The 12183-nt window shown below is 33.7% G+C and overlaps 1 protein-coding gene across 8 annotated transcripts in view; it reads left to right on the forward strand.

The window, feature by feature from the left end:
• Window positions 1-12183, forward strand: part of LOC128672841 (collagen alpha-1(XVIII) chain-like) — a 124264-nt gene that overhangs the window by 83139 nt on the left and 28942 nt on the right. For 6 of the 8 annotated variants that reach the window (XM_053750294.2, XM_053750291.2, XM_053750292.2 and 3 more), the window contains exon 4: window positions 11888-11959. In XM_053750294.2, coding sequence (XP_053606269.1) covers window positions 11888-11959 — 72 coding nt within the window. Of the gene's footprint in view, window positions 1-122; window positions 214-3458; window positions 3720-11000; window positions 11960-12183 lie in introns of those variants that run through there. The other 2 variants (XM_064436191.1, XM_053750296.2) reach the window with 2 other exon arrangements.

Genomic DNA, 12183 nt, shown 5'->3' on the forward strand with positions numbered 1-12183 from the left:
AACTGTGATGTGCGCATCCCCAACCAGTTCTCTGGATAACGAGGTCAGCTTCGCAGACTAGACGGCGCCTGAGCTATCGACGGGAACAGCTGATGGCCCCAGATTTTAGTTCGGACCTGACTCTCGCGGCGGCCACTGAAGCTGCAGTGATAAAAAAATAATTATCAGTTTTGTGCATCAAGTTTTCAGAATTTTCCGCTGTGTGACATATTTGTTTGTGCATTATTGTTGTTAATTTTAGTTATTTCAGCACAATCGTTCGTCACTCATTTCGTCACAAATCGTACTGCAAATTATGTTGATGAATTAGCGCAAAACGCCTCTTGCTTTTCATATTATATTAATTTGTTTACTTAAATAGTTGGTGGTTGGTTTCTATATACAGTATCGAATTCGAACTATTGTATATAGATTAACTTATCTAGGTCGTTTTGCTTCCAAATTGCCTTGAAACTGGTGAAACCTTCAAAGAGCAAGGGTGATTTACATTAACTTAATTTTAGATCCAGATACAGTAAGGTTGATAGTACAAGATGAGAAAATTAGGATCTTGTCGACCAGGGTGTCTAAGTTGCATAAATACATTTTTGGTCATTTTTTTTAATAAGTCCGATATTTTGTTCCCATTTATATTGTTACTTAATATTTTAAATATTATGTACATTACCGCTATTAAATCTCCTAATTCCACCTACGCCAATGCCATATAGCTAAATGTGGTCTTTGATTTTGACAACCCTTGACTGTGTCCACTACGTAAACTATATAGGTGTCACTGTATGTATAGGCACATTATTCTGATGTGTTCTACATCAGAATAATATGCCTATTGTAACAGAGCGTTGTTGATTTCGTCGCAGTTTTTTTCTACATTGAGTACAGATATAATAATTTATTTATGTAAATTTACCATATCAATTTAATAGGGAATATTACGCCAAGCTCGGCGCAGATGGCGCTACTGGTACAACTAGGGAACACAAACGTTGCCAATGGAGGCAAAAAGCGCCAGTTTTCAATATTGTTGCAAATTAAAAGAAAAAGGAAGGATTGAATGGATTACTGAATAGGCTTTCAGAACACAAAGTGTTAAATACAAGACGAATTTGGTAAAAGATTCAAGTCCATTGTAATACACAATACCTTTATTATAATTATTGAGCACTATTGATATCACATTGCACTATTTGTGGGATTGGGATATGTATATTATTTTCGACCACCACTTCTTCAACATGATCAATTAACCACTTCCACCCAAAAACTATTGAAATAAAAAATATAAACACAAAAAACCGTCTTCATATACGACACATATTTGATTTTTAGTTTCATGGTGTATAGTGGGACCTGACAGCTATATAAAAAAATCATAAACAAGTAACACAAGTGTGAATTTAAAATTAATCGCGGGCATCCACCTCGACATGCGTTTCTAGTACATAGTTAGGTACGAAGTTATTTTATACTAATAAAAAACAGTATGTATGTCCTAAGTCATGCGATATATTCACTCAATAGTAAAGACAAGAAAATTGCTTCTACATTTATTTTAAGTTATCTCGATGGTCGATTCAGTATCATCGTTATTTTGTCAAGTTATGTAAGTATTGTATATGTAAGTATAATTATATCTGCAGAGCGCCTAGCAAAAGCATATGGCAGCAACACAGCCCAGTGACAAATAAATCCCCCTCGGGGACCCGACATCTGTCTCCGAAAATGGTAGAGATCGTGCTAATAAGTCACTTCCAAAGATAATATTTCACATTGAGATCGGAATTGCTGATATTGCTGTTTACTGAACCAATGAAAAATATTGAAATGAACGTATTTTTCTTCTTTTAATTATGCAATAATTATTAGTACCTTTCGTAAATACTTCGCTCTCAGATCAAGGATAAAAATGCAAATTATTTTTAATTGTAAAATCTATATGTGAGTCAGAACTATGGGCCTGTAGTTTGAGTTTCTGCATAATATTCATTTGAATTTAAATTTTCATACTTTTAAGAAGCATATAATAAGTTTGTATATTATGTTCAGGTACCTACTTATGATAATATTAGGACCTTACGACGGCCATATATTTGCAACTAAAGTTTAAATTCGTGATTCAACACATAGCTTTGACCAAATAAATAACAAAACTAAAAATAACTGACCATAAGCATATTATAACTTAGCTCATCACGTTTTATAAACTTTGCTCTATATATCTTGTAGGCGTTTGAGTCAAAGACTCCCGTAGATTCAAAAAATATCTATATAATCATTCTTTTTATCAATTGGTAAAATTGTTCAATTAATATGAATGAAAATAAATAAGAAAATACGTGCCGATCCGTATGTGCATTCATTTGGAACTTGCTGTAAACCAATTACTATACCCAGTTGTTTCGTTCATAGTTTTCTTGTGTTCGTTGCATGTAAACGATGCATTTTGTACAAAGATACAATGCAATGTTAAGTTCAAGTTGCACTCGAAATGGGCACTGTAACACTGGCACCTCCCACTTCCGAAGTGGCTTTTCGCTGTTTCGTAATTGAAATAGAAAATTGTTTCGGAAAAATCCTACAGAAAAAAGAAAAAATAAGAGACTACGGTAAGGTGTATTGGTTTTAAAAGCAGCTTCCTACCTACGTACGTTTGCGTTATTTCATCCTACATTAAAAGAGACATGGCATTATAATATACAACACAGCAAAGTGGACGGAACCCAAAAAGTTGAATACCTACATATAAAATAAGTTATTATATTTCTTTTATCTATGAGAGATATACTTATTTAATAGGATAGTTGCCTGTGTATAAATGCATTCACATAATAAAACGTGATAATTACATTTGTTATCACTTTCATTAGGTACCAATTTTATTTACAGTAGGTAACACTAGCGACCTGGCCCGACTTCGCATGGGTGCATTATTTTTCATGTTTATACTTACAACTTCCTCTTGAATCACTCTATTTAAAAAACTCGCATCAAAATCCGTTGTGTGGTTTGTCTCTCTTATGGATGTAAAGTAGATGTATTATCATTTAATAGGAAACATCATTTACTGGAGATTTGAGCTTTCTAGAAATGAATAATGACCGCGTCTGCTCCTTGCAAACTAGTAGTGGGTGTCTCAAAGAGAATACTGCTAAGTTGGTGACAATTATAGCCCCCGCATGTGGTAAATTGTTCATAATTGTAAGTCTTGTTGACCTAGCTGGCTTATACCAATCCTAATAGGCACAATAAACCTAATAGGTACATAAGTAGATATCTAAAATCTGTAATCTTTAAAAAATGGATAGAGATAATTTTTCAGTCAATTTTATTTCCTGTCACTCCTTATTTGCATTTTAAAAACGGTTCCTTCATAATAATCCAGTATCATTTGAATCGCAGCTTTGGTAATCTGTTCCCATAAAAATCATTAATTTTCGCTTGTTTTTGTTAATTTTCAGTGTGAAAAAAAAAAATAACGACTGTGACTCATCAACTTCAGTGCACACATTAAAAGTGCGAAATATTTCAAAATGGCGTCCTCGACCCCAAGACCCGGTGTCAGACTGTGTTGTTTATGTTGTTTTTTTCTCCTCACTCTTCTCGGGATTGGACTGGCAGTACTCTCTACCATTGCAAATTACCGAGAAAATGCCAAAAACGAAAACAATATTCCACAAAAGTATAGCAAATTGACAGCCGGACCCAACTACATAACAAGCGTAAGTAATGAAACACCTATTAAGTATAATGTTTTAATTAATACATGTCTAATAAATTCTATTTATATATATTTTGAAAGTAGGTAAATGACGTAGGTAAAATTCGAAGTGATGGGAATAATGGCCTTATTGTTGGAATTGAGATTAGTTTTAAATATATTGAAATTAGAATTAGATATAGATAAGGACAGATTGCTCACCCATCGCCTATAGGAAGAATCTTAATTTTTAGCCCTTCGCACTTGATTGACTTTTACAATTTCCGCTTGAGGAGAAGCAACAAGCACATTTTATTTATATTTTATAATACCAAGCAGGCAAACAGGCATACGGCCCAGCTGATGGTAAGTGGTCACCACAGCCTATGAACGCCTGCAGCACCAGGGGTTTCACACGTGCATTGCCTACTTTGTGGCTTATGTTGTTATTCGCTCTCAGAGCAGCATGGAAGACGAAAAAGAAGAAGAGAAGAAAATACATAAGTGTTATGTAATATGGCTTTCGTATTACATGTTTTACAACAATAAGTGTGTGTGTAACACACCTAAACTTTCTGGGTACTCAGAGCAAATGAGAGCCAGCCCTTATAATGGTCGTTACATTTAACAAACGAGCAAAACTACTAATATATAGGCACAATCAAAATGGAATGGTTCTGGAAGAGTCTTTACGTTGAAATGATGACGTCATTAGGAAAATGGTTGCCTTTTAACGTTGCGTTACGTTATTTCAGTGGCGCCTCTATCACACGTTATTATATCCTGTATTATTAAACGAGCAATATTCCTATATGATATATATTTGTACTCGCGTTTTACACGCCGACTGTGACAATTTCATTAACATTTTAAATAAAATTTGCTTATGCAGGTAAAAAGTTGATCTAGCTAGGTCGCATGTCTGGAAAAAATCCTGGAAAAGTAAATAAAATATAAGACAAGTGAATGGATTTGTACGAGTATATGATTGAAACCAATTTGCTGATTGTATGTACCTCTTGTTTCGTCATAGATCTATCGCATATGAAATTAAAGCTTATTTTCTTTAAGAAGACTTTAGCACAGTCACGTGATATAGACATATGAAATTATTTTATTCCTGTTGACATACTGATAAATAGTTTTTAAGCTTCCAACTCCTTATCTGCATGGAATGACGGGCTCGCTTGGCCTTGAAGATGAACTTTGGCCTGTCCTGTATTTTTTTTATTACGTTTTACTGCCAAAAGAATTTTACGACCTCTTGGCGCGAGTGAGTTCGTGGATATTTAATTTTGTATTTTCTGCTAGAGAACAAAGTGGCTGCGGATCCTTACGTCCTTAACTCATCCTTGGAACTTCACTTCAATATTTAAAAGCACATAATAGTAACACAATTAGCAATTTTCATATAAAAATAAAACACACAAACAAAGCAGTGAAAAAGAGAAGCCTTTATAAATGGATAAGGAGTATGCGCTATGCCACCAAAAACATTAATTTTGTTCATTAGTACGGATTAAATTGTGAGTGAAGTGACCACTACAAATTAAAAAAGAACTTATCCAAAATGGCTATCGTAGTGTCCGGAACCAGACTGTGTTGTGTTTGTTGTTCGTGTTGCCTGTTTGTCTTCGCTGTCATTGTGATTGGTATTGCTGTGTTGGTGTCCAGTGATGCCTTCAGGAATACACCTCAGCACCAGCACCCTGGAAACACTGCGGGAAACTATAGCCCATTGACAGCAGGGCCGGGAGTAAGTAATAAAACATGCAATGTTATTATAATTATGGTATATAGTGCAATTGTTTGAGACATGCCACTGATATTTGTTTATGTAGAAATTTATACTTAACAAATAAAAGTATCGTATAACAAATAATAGTAAATAATTGTATAGCACAAAACATCCCGCACAGATTACCACGTGTGTATGGTATAGATGTATAGGCTCTAAAATGTGTTTAAATTACAATGTTTTGTTTGGATGACAATGCATATGCATATATTACATTGCCGTACATACTGGAAGGTTTAAAACTGGAGCCGACTGGTGAACTATGAAGTGCATCCATCGATCTCCCGTTTCGAAATTATCTTTTTTGGTAAATTAAAATCAATTATTTCGGCAACTCGAGTAAACAATCAACAGGGAATCTGGTAGATTGAAATTTTAATTAAAATATATTATATTATATATTATATCATAGTTTATTATTAAAATTTCGACAAAGCGATATAAACTTGAATAACAAACGAATTTTATTCGCAGCTCACCGCTGTTATGTTATTTATTTTTTATGGTATAGATATAGCTTTATTCTCTACATAAAATAATATTTAACAAGAAAAAATATATAATAATCAATCAATCTTTGTACGAGAACTTTAGAATTCTCAATGAATCATATCGATATATGTTATTTGGGAAGACATAATGAAAAAGAATTCACACGTTTAGACGTCATTTGGGCTTACCACGATGCCCTTTACTAATCGATTCTTACGTCGACATCCACAAGAAATGGACTTTCCAATAAAATTTTACTAATACATAAAACCACATATAACAACATTTTTAAGAATCCTCACAGTTACCACTATCTGGTATCAGGGTTGAACACACGTACCATAACAAATTTCTGAATGAGGGTCACTCTTGAGAAAAACTGCCGGTCTCTTAGCAAATATGGCGGCTGTTCGGAAGATCCCAGCGGCCCTGAGGGTCAGTACGATGTGATAATCTGTTATGGCTACCTATTACGGCCGCTTCGTTTTCATTACTCTAAGTGCTCACTATTCTGAAAAGCAAACAGTTCTGATTGTTGATTTCGATTTTTGGATTTATAAACACTTTTTAAAATATATAATCACAACCTACCTATTTGTTGACCTGTGGTAGATTTACTATTTTTGAAAAAAAAAAAACTTGTGCTTACATCGCAAGTGTCTGCATAATTGAACTTAGATTACATAATTATTAGTAATTACGTATTAGTACTAATGAATCGGGTGATACGATATCTCTGGGCAGTCAAAGTCTCCAAACAGACTACCTAATATGATGCCATGACAACCGAGTTGCCCCTCAACCACAGCCTATTTGACTACGGTTCCTAGTAATGCTCATTCGATATCGTGTCTCAACTGCCACACGTCCTTCACTATGGAGGGCCTTAACGAAGACAACAATAAAGCCTTGTGGCTCTATCGTTGTCCACGTGTCTTTCTCATCTCTGCATATTCCATTTGGGGCTGTCATAATATAATTATGTGGTCGTATTATGGCGGCTAGCACTTAGGTCTTTATTGCCGTTGTTCCAATACAAAACAACGACAATAATGGCGTAAGTGCCGGGCGCCATAAGGTCCCTTTTGATTTACGGACGACCACATATTATACACTTATATAGATAATCATAATATCTATTTATTTAGGTACCAGAACTTTTCGACAATTCTACTTATAGAGATTATGCAGAGCTAATTTTAATGTAATGCAGCTGCAGTTATTTTTAACAACAACATTATGCATACAACACAGGCATACAAGTTAAAATTATGCATAGAATGTAAGTTTAGGATGCCCCGTGCGTAACAGGTTAGAGTCGGGTTAAACACACACAAATCCTATTTCCACTTTATGCATACTAAACAATGATTCTAAACTTGATATTAATATTCATGTCTGGGTATAATCTGAACATTAAAAAAAAATTTTTTTTTTATTCGAATTACCTGTGCGATTTAAAATGACTTCAAATTAGCTTTATATGTGTAAACCACATTATGTATGTTCGTTTTATAAATTAACGATATAATATTTTAACTAATAAATGGCCAACTTGCGAGAGTGGTGCAACCGGAAGCAGAGAGCATTTATCGGGACGTTTCCGGCTCTTCCGGCTCACTAGGGCTACCATCATATTTTTATCGATTTCTTTTAATTAATGAATGGAAGTAAATAAATATAATAGTTTCTGTTATAATCAATTATTTAGTGTACCGCAATTTATAGTAAAACTTCTTAGTTTTCGGTAAAAAATACAATAAATGAGTCAAATATAATAATAATAATGAATCAGGCAAATAGTCTATCGATGTCTGGAGATAGGCCCAGTATTATAACCGTGGGCTATCTCCAGACAAAGTAATAAAAAAAGATTTTGCTATATAAACTTTAAATGCCATATTATTATTAGGTATAGATATTAAGGAAACATAATATGTTTTCTTCCCTTCATCAAGTTGAACTTAGTGTAATTCTTGGTGATGTTAGGAAAAGCCTTGCAACTTTATGGCAACCCAGTTCTTGACCTCTCTCACTTAATTAAGTTTAACTATGATGGAAGTCTTCAATTAAATTTCCTAGACTAGAATCTCAAACAACCATAAAACTTTCCTTTTATACCTCTTTTCGACAATATTCAAAATCATGTGCTACTTTTTAGTGTATGAATTTTTAAATGAAAGTACTGTAAAGTTTTGAGCAAGTGTGTTAAAAAAAAAGCAATTTATATTATTATTATGACGACCAAGAATCTGTGGCTATATAGCAAGAAATAGTTCAGAAAGATGGATGTAGGTCAGCCACAACCCGCAACCCTTTTATCGGCATCGGTTCCTAATGAAAAATGACCAGGACGTCACCCTGACGATAATAGAATACCCGAAATGACGAGTAACCTTCGACACAAAAAACCGGTCAAGTGCGAGTCGGATTCGCGCACCAAAACTTCCGTATTTTTTTAATTTTTTTTGATTAATCGTGTCTATCTTGGCAGCGACTTTCACTGAAGCAGTAGGTAGCACATCCCTTAATTTATTTTTTCACGAAGTTATGTGTATATTATTATTAGAGTCGATTCAATTTTTTTTTTTGAAAAAAAAATATGTTTTAATGTATTTCGATTTGTCACTTGTGTTTACTTTTAATTTTAAGTCCACTGAATTACCAATACCATAAATTGATTTCCCTATTTACCTATCGTATGTCGCATTTGATCGTACTTTTTTATTATGTAGACAGTATAGTTTTCACATAACATATATCTATTCTTTTTAATTTTTTTTCTATCTCTCGTTCTAAAAAATAATTATTATTTAAATTTATAAAAAAAAGTAATTTATTTATTTTTACTTTTCCTAAGAATATTTGTCTATTTTCTTACATTTTATAGTCTTCTATGTTGTACGTTATTACTGCTGACGAGCCTGCTACTGTATACACGTCCTCTCAACCTATCGCCGGTTGACTGTAAGAGATCCCTACATGGTATAAGTCCGCCATTGTACAATGTATCTTTCTTGTATTAATTTTGATTAATGTACTTATTTTCGTGCAATAAAGTTATAACAAACAAACAAATAATCTTGACAGACAAATCAAAGTGATCCTATTTAAAGATTCCGTTTTTTTATTTTTACGTACGGGACCCTAATGACGCTAATTTTTTCGCCCTACATGATTTATTAGGGGCTAAACGAATTTTGGACGCATAGGATAACGACTCACAATGGATGACATGTAAATAAAATTGATAGCGCGCCGCTATTCATGGAATATTTTCAAGCTGAAAATTTATGTCGCTGAAAACGATTTATGTCGTTTTGAAATGTGAATTTTAAGGTACTGATAGTGTACCAACCTTTTATCCAGTAGATGGGGTTGCAAGATTGTAGTTTGTTCAAGAAAAAATAAAGGTATTGCTAACAGTACAAGAATATGAGCATAACTTTTTGAACTCCTGAATATTTGTAAGAAAGTATGTCTTACTTTCTCTCATCTATTATAACAAAAACCATTTACTAAAATTACTGAGGACCTCACATTATGATTTTAATAGTAAAAAAATATCTAATTTATTGAGGAAGATACCTCGTTTTGTTACATGACTACATTTACATTTACACAGGAATAGTGGTGCATACATTTATTTATTAATAACACGTACTGTGAAACCAACAGGAAACTTTCAATAAGTACTAATAGGGTATTAATAAATAGAGTACCCAGTGCAGCAGGTAGGTCTGTAAATGCAGTATTCAGATATTGAAACCTTTGTTCCTGTAGCGAGAGTCCGGGCTGAAAGCAATGTTAATTATGCAGTTCCTAGTATTATGCAAAGTGACCCAACCCAGCTAAGGACAACTCTGTAAGGGAATTAATTTATCAAATTCGAAACATTCGCAAATAAGGAAAATAATAAATAGATAGCTATATGCATTTAAGCACCTAATCACCATGATACTACTAAAACAACTATCTGTGTTTCTATTGCCACGATTTCTTTAAATTATTGAGCAAATCGAGGTGATGGTTGTAACTAAACAAAAGATTAATCAAGATTAGACTTATACCCGAAAGTTTCCTTACTTTGAAATCTACTATCGCTGGAATTAAACATCTCAATCTAAATGATCAACATGTTTGATTCATAAAGATGAAAATAGAAACTCTCTCATAACATCACATCGTTTTTATTACACGACGTTATCCTATTCACGGCTTGTGTTACATAAAAAGTCTCAAGTACCAAAAATGAAAACATATACCTAGTAGCTGCACTCACGACACGACGATTCCACCGTAATTAGATGAATTGCGCTTTGTCAAAGAGACGTCTCGGCTAGTCGTCAAGTGCCGACGCGACGGGCGCGCTCTAATGAATTTGAGCATCTTGCTTGGCTTTGACGGTAACGAATGGAACAAAGAGTAAAGAAATCTATCAATGAGTGACACAGACGCGGAAAGTTGATAATGCAAGGGTGCCTTCTTTTAAATCCGCATCCGCTTGATGACATAAAATAAGTTTTTAAGCAAACTTTTATTGTTGACAGAGAGATCTTACTGCATTCAATATGTGACGAAAAATCATGTACGTGCAGTGTCATGATGTGGTGTACGTACATGACACATTCACACACATTATTATTGTTGTATACCTGCACCACAACATTCTTACTTTTTTTTTCAAATCTAACATTCTTATCACATAAATTTGCATATAAGATAAATTGAATGTTAGATTTGAATGATAGAAAATCTTTAAAAGTACTAAAAATGTGTTTGAATTGATGGCTTTTTCTGCAGATTTCTAGAATATTTCGTAACTATTTACGTACACCAAAGTCACTATTATTATTATTAGTATTATGTCACTTTAAAGTAATTACCAATATAATGTCCCACTCTGATTTATATAGGTATTTATAATAGTTACACAAGCTAGCCTGTCCCCTCTATTGTCTTATTGTGAAGCTAAACTGGACGTTCAAGATAAGAAAAGATAAGAACTGTAGATGTCGATATCATTTTCAATAGGATATTGACCTATTTATCTGCTGCAAATACTGCAATTTAATATAGTTGACAAGGGAAATTGAAAAATAAATAAATTAGGTTCTTTTTCTGCTCGCAAAAATTGTGGCAATTGACAATAGCGACAATTAAAGCAATGAATTTCGGTAGCTTAAGTATGAAGCGAGTTTTTGTTTATTTTTAATTTAATTTAAAATCTGACTTTTAATATGAATAACTTTGCGCTATCAAGCTAAACGGGCATATATCAAATTTCTTCTATAACTTTGTTTCACTTGACGTGAAGTTTGAATTCCGTTAAATTAATATCACCATAAATGGAATTCTCAAACGGTACAAGCAACTTCAATCGGTTACCACAAAACACCGGCAATCAACATAAAGCATAGTACACTGAACATAACTTTAAAAGAATAATGTGATGGACATGATTCTTTCTGGAGCTGACCAAGGTATTTTGACCTTTGGTTTCTTCCCACCATATCGGTTAGTCCGCAATGTGCAAGTATCAAGCTGTACTGGTCGACTAAAAGCTATCCTTTAGCAGCTAAGTCAGTTTTATATTTAGTGCAAGGCGGCGTGTGCGCAGCTTGACACGGGTTTTGCGCAAAATGCCAGTTCATCCTTTTTTTTGAAGGTTTTTAAATTCATACTTTTTAAATCGTATTCGCTAAGGCACATCGGACGTTGACAAGATAATTTTCGTTTATGGCTACAAATAATATTGTAACAATTTTGAAACAAAACAATGTTAATGGATTATGACAAGGTGATATAGACCGGAAGATGTTGCAGTCCAAACGATCGGCAAACAGTCAGTCAATATGAAAACAATTTGGTATCGCGTGCTGACTTTAATGTTCATACAGGGTGCATTTCAAGAGCTCAAGTTGTTTGAATCCCCGTCACAAGCTGCGGTGCAGTGTGTTAATACCTTTAAGGTAAGTGTACATGGCTTTCATTCCGTGTTAAATTATAGCATATCTATTTCTTTGGTTAATGGAAACTGATAAAAGCATTTTTATCTTTTTTTTTGTTTGAATTTCACTGTTATACGCGTTAATGATGTATTTACGTACATGTATTCCAGTGCAATTAATTTTCAGAAAAGTTCGTTTCGCAGGAAATTGCCGTTATAAATTAATTATTACGGTTCATAAAGCGT

The sequence above is a fragment of the Plodia interpunctella genome, chromosome 10, assembly GCF_027563975.2.
Source record: "Plodia interpunctella isolate USDA-ARS_2022_Savannah chromosome 10, ilPloInte3.2, whole genome shotgun sequence".
In the NCBI taxonomy this organism is placed as follows: Eukaryota; Metazoa; Arthropoda; class Insecta; order Lepidoptera; family Pyralidae; genus Plodia; species Plodia interpunctella.